The 16302-nt window shown below is 30.1% G+C and overlaps 1 protein-coding gene across 1 annotated transcript in view; it reads right to left on the reverse strand.

The window, feature by feature from the left end:
- The window catches only part of Task7 (TWIK-related acid-sensitive K[+] channel 7), a 439213-nt gene that overhangs the window by 216801 nt on the left and 206110 nt on the right, over positions 1-16302 (reverse strand). The window contains exon 3 of the mRNA XM_089091908.1: positions 9781-9929. Coding sequence (XP_088948034.1) covers positions 9781-9929 — 149 coding nt within the window. The remainder of the gene's footprint in view (positions 1-9780; positions 9930-16302) is intronic.

Consider the following 16302-nt stretch of genomic DNA (forward strand, 5'->3'; position numbering starts at 1 on the left):
TTGGATACACAATGCGGAAATTTCATTTAAGAAGTTATTAAAAAATTGTAAGAAAGTAACAAACTCTTTTCTGAAGTCACCTCTTGGATACACAATACAGAAATTCCATTAAAGAAATTATGAAAAAATTGTGAGTAAGTAGCGAAATCTTTCTTGAATTCACCTGCTGGATAAACAAAAATACATTTCGTTCAAGAAATTATGACAAAATTCTAAGTAAGTAACAAACTCTTAATTGTGTTCACGACTTAGATATACGATGTAGAAATTTAATTCAAGAAATTATGAAGAAATTCTCAGTAAGTAACAATTTCTTTCTTGAAGTCAACTCTTGGATACACAATACGGAAATTTCATTCAAGAAATTATGAAAATATTTGTAATTAAGTAACAAACTCTTTTTGTTTTCACCTCTTTGATATACAGTACAGATACTTCATTCAAGAAATTATGAAAAAATCGCATGTAATTAAATTTTTTTTTATCTTTAACATAAACAATTTTCAATTAGCAACACGATGTAGAAATTTAATTCCAAAAATTATGAAATAATTCTCAGTAAGTAACAATTTCCTTCTTGAAGTCAACTCTTGAATACACAATACGGAAATTTCATTCAAGAATTTCATGACTTAGATACACGATGTAGAAATTTGATTCATGAAATTATGAAAAAATTCTCAGTAAGTAACAATTTCTTTCTTGAAGTCAACTCTTGGATACACAATACGGAAATTTCATTTAAGAAATTATGAAAAAATTGTAAGCAAGTAACAAACTCTTTCCTGAAGTCACCTCTTGGATTCACAATGCAGAAACTTCATTAAGAAACTATGAAAAAATTGTAAGTAACTAAGTAACAAATTCTTTCTTGAAGTCACCTCTTGGATACACAATACAGAAATTTCATTAAAGAATTTATGAAAAAATTGTAAGTAAGTAGCAAATTCTTTCTTGAATTCACCTGCTGGATAAACAAAAAGAAATTTCGTTCAAGAAATTATGATAAAATTCTAAGTAAGTAACAAACTCTTAATTGTTTTCACGAATTAGATATACGATGTAGAAATTTAATTCAAGAAATTATGAAGAAATTCTCAGTAAGTAACAATTTCTTTCTTGAAGTCAACTCTTGGATATACAATACGGAAATTTCATTCAAGAAATTATGAAAATATTTGTAAGTAAGTAACAAATTCTTTTTGTTTTCACCTCTTGGATATACAGTACAGATACTTCATTCAAGAAATTATGAAAAAATCGCAAGTAAGTAACTTTTTTTTCTTTTTATCACAAATAATTTTCACTTAGCTACAAGATGTAGAAATTTAATTAAAGAAATTATGAAAAAATTCTCAGTAAGTAACAATTTCTTTCTTGAAGTCAACTCTTGATTACACAAAACGGAAATTTCATTCAAGAATTTCATGACTTAGATAAACGATGTAGAAATTTGATTCAAGAAATTATGAAAAAATTCTCAGTAATTAACAATTTCTTTCTTGAAGTCAACTCTTGGATACACAATACGGAAATTTCATTTAAGAAATTATGTAAAAATTGTAAGCAAGTAACAAACTCTTTCCTGAAGTCACCTCTTGGATACACAATGCAGAAACTTCATTTAAGAAACTATGAAAAAATTGTAAGCCCAGCCTATATTTCTGACCGTCTAAGTTTTGATGTTAATGTAGTCAGTCTAAGACTATGAACTTAAGAAAACAGCTTCAGATATTTACCGGATCATCGAAAAATTGGGAAAATTTCCTCCAAAAGTCAACAGGAATGCCCCCCTCTAGCGCTGTTTCGGTTATGTTGAATAAAATATGCAAAGCCGACATAGCTTTATTTCATTTTTTTAAGGTTAATTTAGACGAGGTTACGTGGGCGCACGAGGCTGGGCTGTTTCCAAAGATTTAGCTAAAAAACCAGTCTGGTTGAAAACGTGGAGTTTTCGTACTGCTCACTTTTTTGCAATGTGTAGGAACCGGTTCCAAGAGGTGAAATCAAAAAAAGAGTTTGTTACTTACTGAGAATTTCTTCATAATTTCTTGAATTAAATTTCTACATCGTATATCTAAGTCGTGAAAACAATTAAGAGTTTGTTACTTACTTAGAATTTTATCATAATTTCTTGAACGAAATTTCTTTTTGTTTATCCAGAATGTGACTTCAAGAAAGAATTTGCTACTTACTTACAATTTTTTCATAATTTCTTTAATAAAATTTCTGTATTGTGTATCCAAGAGGTGACTTCAAGAAAGAATTTGTCACTTACTTACAATTTTTTCATAGTTTCTTAAATGAAGTTTTTGCATTGTGTATCCAAGAGGTGACTTCAGGAAAGAGTTTGTTACTTGCTTACAATTTTTTCATAAGTTCGTAAATGAAATTTGCGTATTGTGTATCCAAGAGTTGACTTCAAGAAAGAAATTGTTATTTACTGAGAATTTTTTCATAATTTCTTGAATTAAATTTCTACATCGTGTATCTAAGTCATGAAATTCTTGAATGAAATTTCCGTATTGTGTATCCAAGAGTTGACTTCAAGAAAGAAATTGTTACTTACTGAGAATTTTTTCATAATTTCTTGAATTAAATTTCTACATCGTGTAGCTAAGTGAAAATTGTTTGTGATAAAGAGAAAAAAAAGTTACTTACTTGCGATTTTTTCATAATTTCTTTAATGAAGTATCTGTACTGTATATCCAAGAGGTGAAAACAAAAAGAGTTTGTTACTTACTTACAATTATTTTCATAATTTCTTGAATGAAATTTCCGTATTGTGTATCCAAGAGTTGACTTCAAGAAAGAAATTGTTACTTACTGAGAATTTTTTCATAATTTCTTGAATTAAATTTCTACATCGTATATCTAAGTCGTGAAAACAATTAAGAGTTTGTTACTTACTTAGAATTTTATCATAATTTCTTGAACGAAATTTCTTTTTGTTTATCCAGAAGGTGAATTCAAGAAAGAATTTGCTACTTACTTACAATTTTTTCATAATGTCTTTAATGAAATTTCTGTATTGTGTATCCAAGAGGTGACTTCAAGAAAGAATTTGTCACTTACTTATATTTTTTTCATAGTTTCGTAAATGAAGTTTCTGCATTGTGTATCCAAGAGGTGACTTCAGGAAAGTTTGTTACTTGCTTACAATTTTTTTATAATTTATTGAATGAAATTTCCGTATTGTGTATCCAAGAGTTGACTTCAAGAAAGAAATTGTTACTTACTGAGAATTTTTTCATAATTTCATGAATCAAATTTCGACATCGTGTATCTAAGTCATGAAATTCTTGAATGAGATTTCCGTTTTGTGCATTAAAGAACTGACTTCAAGAAACAGATTGTTACCTACTGAGAATTTTTTCATAATTTCAGGAATGAAATTTCTACATAGTTTTTCTTATTGTAATTTGTTTGTGATAAAGAGAAAAAAAAGTTACTTACTTGCGATTTTTTCCTAATTTCTTGAATGAAGTATCTGTACTGTATGTCCAAGAGGTGAAAACAAAAAGAGTTTGTTACTTACTTACAAATATTTTAATAATTTCTTGAATGAAATTTCCGTATTGTGTATCGAAGAGTTGACTTCAAGAAAGAAATTGTTACTTACTGAGAATTTCTTCATAATTTCTTGAATTAAATTTCTACATCGTATATCTAAGTCGTGAAAACAATTAAGAGTTTGTTACTTACTTAGAATTTTGTCATAATTTCTTGAACGAAATGTGTTTTTGTTTATCCAGCAAGTGAATTCAAGAAAGAATTTGCTCCTTACTTACAATTTTTTCATAATTTTCTTTAATGAAATTTCTGTATTGTGTATCCAAGAGGTGACTTCAAGAAAGAATTTGTTACTTACTTACAATTTTTTCATAGTTTCTTAAATGAAGTTTCTGCTTTGTTTATCCAAGAGGTGACTTCATGAAAGAATTTGCTACTTGCTTACAATTTTTAATAATTTCTTAAATGAAATTTCCGTATCGTGTATCCAAGAGTTGACTTCAAGAAAGAAATTGTTACTTACTGAGAATTTTTTTCATAATTTCTTGAATTAAATTTCTACATCGTGTATGTAAGTCATGAAAACAATAAAGAGTTTGTTACTTACTTGGAATTTTGTTATAATTTCTTGAACGAAATGTCTTTTTTGTTTATCCAGCAGGTGAATTCAAGAAAGAATTTACTACTTACTTACAATTTTTTAATAATTTCTTTGATGAAATGTCTTTTTTATTTACCCAGGAGGCGAATTCAAGAAAGAATTTGCTACTTACTTACAATTTTTGATAATTTCTTAAATGAAATTTCTGCATTGTGTATCCATGAGGTAACATGGGTGTGTTACCTATTTACAATTCCTTCATAATTTCTTGAATGAAATTTCAGTATTGTGTATCCAATAGGTGAAAACAATAAAGACTTTATTACTTACTTGCGATTTTATTATGATTTCTTGAATTAAATATCTGTATTGTGTCCAGGAAGCGAACGCAAGAAAGATATTGTTACTAACTTACAATTTCTTCATAATTTCATGAAATGAATAAAACTATTCTAAATTAAATTTCTACATCGTGTAGCTAAGTGAAAACTGTTTGTGATAAAGAGAAAAAAAAGTTACTTACTCGCGATTTTTTCATAATTTCTTGAATGAAGTATCTGTACTGTATATCCAAGAGGTGAAAACAAAAAGAGTTTGTTACTTACTTACAAATATTTTCATAATTTCTTGAATGAAATTTCCCTATTGTGTATCCAAGAGTTGACTTCAAGAAAGAAATTGTTACTTACTGAGAATTTCTTCATAATTTCTTGAATTAAATTTCTACATCGTATATCTAAGTCGTGAAAACAATTAAGAGTTTGTTACTTACTTAGAATTTTGTCATAATTTCTTGAACGAAATGTCTTTTTGTTTATCCATCAGGTGAATTCAAGAAAGAATTTGCTACTTACTTACAATTTTTTCATAATTTCTTTAATTAAATTTATGTATTGTGTATCCAAGAGGTGACTACAAGAAAGAATTTGTTAGCTACTTACAATTTTTTCATAGTTTCTTAAATGAAGTTTCTGCATTGTTTATCCAAGAGGTGACTTCAGGAAAGAGTTTGTTACTTGCTTAAAATTTTTTCATAATTTCTTAAATGAAATTTCCGTATTGTGTATCCAAGAGTTGACTTCAAGAAAGAAATTGTTACTTACTGAGAATTTTTTCATAATTTCTTGAATTAAATTTCTACATCGTGTATCTAAGTTATGAAAACAATAAAGAATTCTTTACTTACTTGGAATTTTGTCATAATTTCTTGAACGAAATGTCTGTTTTGTTTATCCAGCAGGTGAATTCAAAAAAGAATTTGCTACTTACTTACAATTTTTTCATAATTTCATTAATGAACTGTCTTTTTTATTTACCCAGGAGGCGAATTAAAGAAACAATTTACTACGTACTTACAATTTTTTCATGATTTCTTTAATGAAATTTCTGTATTGTGTAGCCAAGAGGTGACTTCAAGAAAGAATTTGTTACTTACTTACTTACATTTTTTTATAGTTTCTTAAATGAAGTTTCTGCATTGTGTTTCCAAGAGGTGACTTCAGGAAAAAGTTTATTACTTGCTTAAAATTTTTTAAAATTTCTTAAATGAAATTTCTGCAATTTGTATCCAAGAGGTGACTTCGAGAAAGAGTTTGTTACTTACTATGAATTTTGTCATAATTTCTTGAATTAAATTTCTTTTTTATTTATCCAGGAGGTGAATTCAAGAAAGAATAAATTTCTGCATTGTGTATCCAAGAGGTGACTTCGAGAAAGAGTTTGTTACTTACTATGAATTTTGTCATAATTTCTTGAATGAAATGTCTTTTTTAGTTATCCAGGAGGTGAATTCAAGAAAGAATTTTGTACTTACTTACAATTTTTGATAATTTCTTAAATGAAATTTCTGCATTGTGTATCCAAGAGGTGACTTCAAGAAAGAGTTTGTTACTAACTTACAATTTTTTTTACAGTTTCTTAAATGAAGTTTCTGCATTGTGTATCCAAGAGGTGACTTCAGAAAAGAGTTTGTTACTTGCTTAAAATTTTTTCAAATTTCTTAAATGAAATTTCTGCATTGTGTATCCAAGAGGTGACTTCGAGAAAGAGTTTGTTACTTACTATGAATTTTGTCATAATTTCTTGAATGAAATGTCTTTTTTATTTATCAAGGAGGTGAATTCAAGAAACAATAAATTTCTGAATTGTGTATCAAAGAGGTGACTTCTAGAAAGATTTTTTTACTTACTATGAATTTTGTCATAATTTATTGAATGAAATGTCTTTTTTATTTATCCAGGAGGTGAATTCAAGAAAGAATTTTGTACTTACTTACAGTTTTTGATAATTTCTTAAATGAAATTTCTGCATTATGTATCCAAGAGGTGACTTCAAGAAAGAGTTTGTTAATTACTTACAATTTTTTTTCATGATTTCCTTAATTAAATTTCTGTATTGTGTAACAAAGAAGTGAATTCAAGAAAGATTTTGTTACTTACTTACTTACTTACAATTTTTTCATAATGACATATCCATTAACGGATGTTGATAAATAATTTATTCATTCTGATACCAAGATTTTTTCAATGTTATCCCATGTGTCTGACAATAGATGTATGCAAATTCCTTTTCTTACATCTCCAACGTTTTATTAGACATTCTAAACGTTTGATATGCTAGCTTACTCTAAAAATAATGAGCACATAACAATGTAATGCATAATATATTTTTAATGAAATAATGCTATGTAGAATATTAATACAAAAAATATATTATGATACATTATTAATATCAATGATTAACTTTGGAAATTTTGAATCTGTTCCATAAAATAGTTCACCATGTTCTCTCTTGATATTGTAGCTATTGTCTTCTCTTAGTTCGTAATCAGTAGAATAATCATTATTCCATTTTGAGTCATACACAATTTTTACTGGTGTGTCATCAACAGGCTCAATATGCTTTTCGTCTTTGGTATTATTTGGTTCAATGACTGTTTGATCAATGACAGTAACGTTTGCTGGTGCTTTGTTTTTCATCGACTCATCTTTATATTCCATAGTGATATTTTCTGACAATGCCCTTTTTATTTTTCTGGCAATTTCACTGTCTATTATCACATTATTTTTAGACAGGTAAAAGTTTCGGCACGTAGACAAGATATGGTTTACGATATTAGTAGCAGAGAAAGCCTTTCTTTCATTGATCTTTCATTGAATGCTAATACCCGAAAGATGACGATTGGATGTATCAGTAGGTAATGTGTTACCTGCAACAGTAGCAAGGAGTTGTCCTCTATCATCAACGATTATTTTTATGTTGGCATTCTCTTTGAGTGCAATCGTCTCTGGATATCTCAATCTCGCATAACCACCAACATAAGAGTTAAATTTTTTCGGTATTCCAAAGAAATGTAATTACTTACTGTCAGGACAATACATGCATACACTTCCAATAGTGCTACCATCTGTACTTGATTCAAAGTTTAAATACTTTTCTTTTTTCGGCATTCAATGCTACAATAACCTTGTTATGTAAACACACTTTATTAAAACGCTCCATCTTCACTTTTTTTTAAAGATATGACTTATGTGTTTATCGTTCCACTGCGTAAAAAATACTGATTTAATACATGCAATAGATTAGGTAGTGTCAATAACCGGTCATAAAATACCAGTGGGAAAGTCACATCGTGTCTCTGACCAATCACAGAGCGCAATTGTTAGAACTGTAAGCATATTTTGACATTTTAATTTATGTACAAAAAGAAAAAAAATAAATAAAGTTGAAAAATTTCGAAGTTTTAAAAAAGTTTGAATTAAACACTTTTAGGATTTTGAGTGTCTTTACTGAAAAACTACTGCATTACAGAGTCTCTCAAATCCCGTAAAGCTATTTTAAAATGTATAAGAATTATTTATTTAACAGAAATCCTATATTTTGTTTTTAATGGGTATCAAGTAAAGAAAAACCACACGGAATCAGGCAACAGAGTCTCTCAAACCCCGTAAAGTTATTTTAAAAGATACAAGAACTACTTATTTACAACAAAAATTTCGTTTTTTAATGAGCACTAAGTAAAGAACAACCACACGGAATCAGGCAACAGAGTCTCTCAAATCCATTAAAGCTCTTTTAAAAGATACAAGAACTACTTATTTAACACAAAAATTTATTTTTTAATGGGCACCAAATAAAGAAAAACCACACGGAATCAGGCAACAGAGTCTCTCAAACCCCGTAAAGCTCTTTTAAAATATACAAGAACTACTTATTTAAAAAAAAATTTTTTTTTTTAATGAGCAATAATTAAAGAAACACGACACGGAATCAGGCAACAGAGTATCTCAAATCACTTAAAGCTCTTTTAAAAGATACAAGAACTACTTACTTAACACAAAAATTTCGTTTTTAATGTGAACCAAGTAAAGAAAAACCACACGGAATCAGGCAACAGATTTTCTCAAACCCCTTAAACCTATTTTAACAGATACACAACTACTTATTTAAAACAAACACTTCGTTTTTATGAGCACTAAGTAAAGAAAAACCACACGGAATCAGGCAACAGAGTCTCTCAAACCCCTTAAAGCTCTTTTAACAGATACAAAAACTACTTATTTAAAACAAAAATTCGTTTTTAATGAGAACTAAGTAAAGAAAAACCACACGGAATCAGGCAACTGAGTCTCTCAAACCCCTTAAAGCTCTTTTAAAAGATACAAAAACTACTTATTTAACACAAAATACAGGCAAGCAAATTACATGGGAATTCCTATACACGCAAGCAAATAACTGAGTTATTTTTACATCACAATTCTCAGCTTAAAACCATTCTAATTATAGCATCCCATTTCTCATACTTTAATTACTCGTTACGCTTTCTTAACCACCGGAAGTTTAACCTACGTAAATTAAGTTATAGACAATACTGGTTTAGAAAAACTGGAATAAAATAATTGATACCTTTTATTCAAATCCCAATCACCAAACAAGTTATACTCGTTCCTCTTGGCAAAGGTGTAATGTCCTCTAGAATAGAATTACCTACCAGAAAAACCGGAAGGAACATAAAGTCGTAGAATCCAGACGAGACATACTACTTTGGTCTGCTAAATATTTATCGATTCTTGTCACAAAATCAGTGACTTTTTATTAACCAACGAGACTTTTTGCCTAATTTAGTGCTTCAAATACTCTCTCGACTTTTGTAAGTCAAAATTTATGATATTGCAAATGCCAGCAGGTGTCTCAAGATTTCAAGGCAAGAATCAATACTGAAACACTTTATTTTTAAGTTATTAAATGAACTCCTCCTAGCGTTTTGGATAAAGGGGAAATGAAAGAAAAAGTAACGTCAAAAAGTAACTGGAAAAAGAAGTAAGCAATTCTAACGTTATTAAATTACGGGAAAACCTGAAAAAGTAGGAAATGCACATACTGAATAGAAAAAAATATAATATATCATTTAGGTGTAGGTAAGATTATTATTCAAGGGAGACGGATGGGGAATAAGAAGTGAGTGGTTACTCCTTTAATTTTGAATATAGCAGCAGCGGACCTGTCTATCTAAAAAGTTTCCGGCTGTTTTCACATCCAAAAACTTGAATTTGAGTTCTAACAGCCTTAATACATTTTTCTTATCTAGATACGTTGCTGATTAAATTCACAAAATTTAAAGTTCAGCGAAAGTAAACATTTTTGTTCAAGAATAAAAAAAAACTTACTTTTATTTTGGATATGCTTATAGCGAACACTTTATTAAGACGTTCTCCTATAGACTGGAACATAACAATTCCTAAAGGTATGCCAATGACCGCATAAATCATACAAAACGCTTTCCCTGTGACAGTAACAGGAGTGGAATGTCCGTATCCTGTAATAAGAAAGTATATAAAATAAGGATTCGATCCTTTTAGAAAAGGATATTCGAAGAAGATGCCAGAGTAAGCACCTGGCTTTACTGTAAAATTACAAAGAAAATTCAAAGAAGTTAACGTTAGTCTATAGCCCCTGACCCCTTCTGAGAAATGACAGACAGAAAAGGCTGGAAAATTGGAAACTGGAGAAAGAAATGAAAATGAAAAAACTGACACTATAATCTGCAAATATATAGCCCAAATTATATATTTTCAATGCATTCTACCATCCTTAACTTGTTTTTGCAGTTTTGTTTCGTCAGAGTTGATTCGATTTACAGGTACACGGATTGAAACAGGAGAGACGCATTGCAAGAATAGCTGAAAATATATAATTTGGGCTATATATTTGCACATTAGGGGGAAGAAGGTAAAACATGGCGGGTCTGCATGCAAAATCTTTTAGCTACATTTATTCTGCATATCAAACAGTTCGCGGTAACGAACTGTAAGTAAGGAGCGACCCGGCTCAATAATAGCCGAAACTCTAAAAAAAAACGGAATTTAGGTACTAACAAATATTAAAAAAAAATCTGATTTGTATGCTGATTTCAAATATATAAGTTTCATTAAGTGTAGTTTTACCTCAGATTCGGGGTATCAGAGAACCCTCTTGTAGAGGTTTGAAACTCCTCTCTGCAAAAATGTAGAATTTTATATTTTTTGCCAGAAGAAAGATCACGGATGCGTGTTTATACATTTTTTTTTCCAGGGGTTATCTTGTCACCCCAGTGGTCCTAGAATATTAGGAGAGGGCTTGTTTGAACGGAAATTAAAAGTTATTGTGCTCTTTTTAAGCGACCAAAAAAATGAAGGGCAACTAGGCCCATCTCCCATGCCCCTTTTTCTCAAAATCTTCCGATCAAGATTTTGAGATAGCATTTTATTCAGCATAGTTGAATACCGAACAACTATGCCTTTGGAGATATAATGACCCCCCACAGCCCCCGGGGAAAGGTCTTTCAGTTAAAAAATTTGCCCATTGTTTACGTATACTATTTGTTATTAGAAAGTGTGCTTACATTTTTTTTGGTTGGGGGGGGGGAATTTTCTGCTGGTTGGATTTTCCACAAGGGAAGTTTCCAGGAGATGAATTTTTGGGGAGATATTACAATGGGAGAATTTGCCAGAATTCCTATACGAAATTCTTCGTTAGTCTTGCTTTCTCTTTGCCGACTCAATTTTACGCGTGGAGATGTTAAGGGTAATTGTCAAGGGTAAATTTTCACCAGGATTGAATAGTCTAGAGAATAAATCCGTGGGGAGGAGGGATTTTCCGTGGATTTGTAGCCATATTTCCTTGCACTAATTAAAAAATGATCATTAATTCAATTTAAAAAAAAAAAAGTTTTTTCAATTGTAAGCAAGGAGCAGAATTAAACCTTAAAAATAACAGAAATTATTACATATATGAGGGGCTGCTCCTATTAAACATCTCACTCTTTGCGCTAAAGTTTGAATTCTGTCCCAATTCTTTAAGGACGACTCCTGAAACAGGAGTCGAAACAGGAGGAAACTGTTTTTTTTTTTTTATTTAATTATGAAGTAAGAATTGTTTCATTAGGATTAACCACACTTAACTTCTTGGGTGGGGTGACTATAAAAATATAAGTACCTTTTTTATACTCCTTCCGAGGTAAAAGTAACTGATTGTTTTATTTTGTAAATTTATTTGATTATTCATCCTCCATACCATACCCTGGTATTTGGAGGGGATGCAGTTGTGTTAAGTTTGTTTTTTTGTTAAAAATCGATACTAAATATAACAAAAAATAGTAAAAAAAGAAGATGGCTATTAATATCTTAGTTTTACTTAACTTTCCATTGGTATTTTTGTTTTAATCGTTTTTGTGGGGAATTTGTTTTCTATTGATGCTTCTGCCAAGAACTTTATTGAGAACCATACACATATCAAATGGAAAAATGGTTCATAGGTCAACCCTAAGAAAATACCTATATTTCTTTTTGGTTGCAAATACTATTTGCAACAATTTGTTTCAGTCTGAAATGGTTGTTTATATGATACTTTTTTTTAAAGAAAATTTCTTAAGGTATTTGACCTAAGATTTGAAACAGGAACCCTAAATTATAAAAAAAGAAATTAGAGGAGTTTTCTAAAATCATTCTAAAATCAAACATAAAATTACAAAATGCAAAAACAGCCCATGTATTTCCTTAAAGTAGTTTTACTTTAATAATGTTATCTCTGAGAGTGATCCTATTCTTATAGTCTTTTAGCAAACAGTTCCGGTGATATTTCTTATAATAGATAAAATTTACAAAAAAAAGTGGTGGCAGTATTTTTTTGGAAACCAATGAAAATACGCTTTAATGGCAGTAGAGTGCTAATATGGAATTTGCTTGCCCCCATAGGAAAAACATTTCCAGAGCATGTACTTATGGATACCTTTCCAAGCAACGTGATTAAACAAGCTTTTACAATCGGAATTGTTTGATTGACATTTGCAAAAAGGGATAAGGAATTCGCAAATTGGACTCTATGAACGATACTAATTAATGTTTGAATAATAGGAGTGTGATTGATTCTAATTAGTGATTGGATAATTTTTTAACAAGAAATCTATGAATAAAATATTTTTGGAGGGATGGGAGTGAGGTATCTTAGAGTACTTATAATGGTGCTATTTGGGGAGATTACGTTCCTTGGCACCTTTTCAGAGCATGTACTTATGGTTTCCAAGCAACGTGATTAAACACGCTTTTACAATCTGAATTGTTTGATTGACTTTAGCAAAAAGGGATAAGGAATTCGCAAATTGGACTCTATGAACGATATTAATTAATGTTTGAATAATAGGAGTGTGATTGATTTTAATTAGTGATTGATTAATTTTTTAACAAGAAATCTATGAATAAAATATTTTTGGAGGGATGGGAGAGAGGTGTCTTAGAGTACTTATAATGGTGTTATTTGGGGAGATTACGTTCCTTGGCACCTTTCCAGAGCATGTACTTATGGATACCTTTCCAAGCAACGTGATTAAACACGCTTTTACAATCGGAATTGTTTGATTGACATTTGCAAAAAGGGATAAGGAATTCGCTAATTGGACTCTATGGACGATATTAATTAATGTTTGAATAATAGGATTGTGATTGATTCTAATTAGCGATTGGATAATTTTTTAACAAGAAATCTCTGAATAAAATATTTTTGGAGGGATGGGAGTGAGGTGTCTTAGAGTACTTATAATGGTGCTATTTGGGTACTTTACAGTCCTTGGCACCTTTCCAGAGCATGTACTTATGGATTCTAGCCGACTATGTTCCTTCCTGTGCTATTTGGGGAGATTACGTTCCTTGGCAACTTTTCAATGCATGTACTTATGGATTTGGGTGGATTATGGCGTCTTTCCAGAGCATGTACCTATGGATTTGGATGGATTATGTTCCTTCCTATGCTATTCTAAGGTTTTATGATCCTTCCTATGCTATTCTATGGCCTTATGTTCCTTCCTGTGTTATTCTTTGGGACCTCTACACGTGATTAAACACGTTTTGCTTGCCTTTCATTGGTACCTTTCCAAGCGAGCGGGAATTCCCCTCCGGTTCCTACACACTGCAAAAAGCAAGATATTTATTATAAATTTGGAACAATTGTCACATTCAGCATGGCGTGTGTTATTTTTTTTTTTTTTGCAATTGACGTTTTTTCTGATTGGAACAATATCAATCTTTGCAAATGGTTAACGATGACAAACATGTTTTCAACCAGATGGGTTTTTGAAAGCACATTCAGCATGGCGTGCGTTATTTTATTTTTTTTTTGGAATTGGCATTTTCGTCTGATAACATGTACCATTCATTGCGATCATATCTCCAAAAAAAGGAGTGATGGGAGCGAGGTGTCTTAGAGTAGGCCTACTTGATTAAAACTTTTACCTTGAGCATCGATGTTGTTAGCAGAATTTCAAAAGAATCATTTATGAGTGCAGGCGTATCTGATGAAATAATTTAGGTCGTATATTAAATTTAATTTATTTTTTTTAATGCAGTAGTTTTTCAGTAAGGACACTCGATATCCTAAAAGTGTTTGATTCAAACTTTTACCTTGAGCATCGTTGTTGTTAGCAGAATTTCAAAAGGATCGTTTATGAGTGCTGGCGTATGTGATGAAACAATTTAGGTCGTATGATAAATTGAATTTATTTTTTTTTAATGCAGAAGTTTTTCAGTAAGGACACTCGATATCCTAAAATTGTTTGATTCAAACTTTTACCTTGAGCATCGATGTTGATAGCAGAATTTCAAAAGGATCGTTTAGGAGTGCTGGCGTATCTGATGAAATAATGTAGGTCGTATGATATTTTTTTTTTTAATGCAGTAGTTTTTCAGTAAGGACACTCGATATCCTAAAAGTGTTTGATTCAAACTTTTACCTTGAGAATCGATGTTGTTAGAAGAATTTCAGAAAGATCGTTTATGAGTGCTGGCGTATCTGATGAAATAATTTAGGTCGCATGATCAATTTAATTTATTCTTTTAATTCAGTAGTTTTTCAGTTAGGACACTCGATATCCTAAAAGTGTTTGATTCGAACTTTTACCTTGAACATCGATGTTTTTAGCAGAATTTCAAAAGGATCATTCATAAGTGCTGGCGTATCTGATGAAATAATTTAGATTGTATGATTAATTTAATTTTGAATTATTTTTTTTTGCATTAGTTATTTAATAGGCACACTCGATATCCTAAGAATGTTTGATTCAATTTTTACCTTGAGCATCGAAGTTTTTAGTAGAATTTCAAAAGGATCGTTTATAAGTGCTGACCTGTCTTTGATGAACTAATTATGTCGCATTATAATTTTTTTTTAATACAGTAGTTATTCAATAAGGACACTCGATATCCTAAAAGTGTTTGATTCCAACTTTTACCTTGAGAATAGATATTGTTAGCAGAATTTCAAAAGGATCGTTTATGAGTGCTGGCGTATCTGATGAAATAATTTAGGTCGTATGATAAATTTAATTTATTTTTTTTAATGCAGTAGTTTTTCAATAAGGGCACTCGATATCCTAAAAGTGTTTGATTCAAACTTTTACCTTGAGAATCAATGTTGTTAGCAGAATTTGAAAAGGATCGTTTATGAGTGCTGGCGTATCTGATGAAATAATTTAGGTCTTATGATAAATTTAATTTATTTTTTTTAATGCAATAGTTTTTCAGTAAGGACACTCAATATCTTAAAAGTGTCTGATTCAAATTTTTACATTGATCATCGATGTTGTTAGTAGAATTTCAAAAGGATCACTTATGAGTGCTGGCGTATCTGATGAAATAATTTAGGTCGTATGATAAATTTAATTTATTTTTTTTAATGCAGTAGTTTTTCAGTAAGGACACTCGATATCCTAAAAGTGTTTGATTCAAACTTTTACCTTGAGCATCGATGTTGTTAGCAGAATTTCAAAAGCATCATTTATGAGTACTGGCGTATCTTATGAAATAATTTAGGTCGTATGATAAAGTTAATTTATTTTTTTTTAATGCATTAGTTTTTTAATAATGAAACTCGATATCCTAAAATTGATTGATTCAAACTTCTACCATGAGCATCGATTTTATTAGAATAATTTCAAAATGATCATTTATGAGTGCTGGCTTATCTGATGAAATAATCTAGGTCGTATGATAAATTTAATTTTTTTTTTTAATGCAGTAGTTTTTTAGTAAGGACACTCGATATCCTAAAAGCGTTTGATTCAGACTTTTACCTTGAGAATCGATGTTGTTAGAAGAATTTCAAAAGGATCATTTATTAGTGCTGGCGTATCTGATGAAATAATTTAGGTCGTATGATAAATTTAATTTTTTTTTAATGCAGTAGTTTTTCAGTTAGGACACTCGATATCCTAAAAGTGTTTGATTCAAACTTTTACCTTGAGAATCGATGTTGTTAGAAGAATTTCAAAAGCATCTTTCATAAGCGCTGGCGTATCTGATGAAATAATTTAGATTGTATGATTAATTTAATTTTGAATTATTTTTTTTTGCAGTAGTTATTTAATAAGCACACTCGATATCCTAAAAATGTTTGATTCAATGTTTACCTTGAGCATCGAAGTTTTTTAGTAAAATTTCAAAAGGATCGTTTATAAGTGCTGACCTGTCTTTGATGAACTAATTCATGTCGCATGATAATTTTTTTTTTAATTCACTAGTTATTCAATAAGGACACTCGATATCCTAAAAGTGTTTGATTCCAACTTTTACCTTGAGAATAGATGTTGTTCGCAGAATTTCAAAAGGATCGTTTATGAGTGCTGGCATATCTGATGAAATAATTTAGGTCTTATGATAAATTTA

Source organism: Artemia sp. Qi Xiang Cuo, chromosome 7, assembly GCF_049724085.1.
Source record: "Artemia sp. Qi Xiang Cuo chromosome 7, ASM4972408v1, whole genome shotgun sequence".
Classification (NCBI taxonomy): domain Eukaryota; kingdom Metazoa; phylum Arthropoda; class Branchiopoda; order Anostraca; family Artemiidae; genus Artemia; species Artemia sp. Qi Xiang Cuo.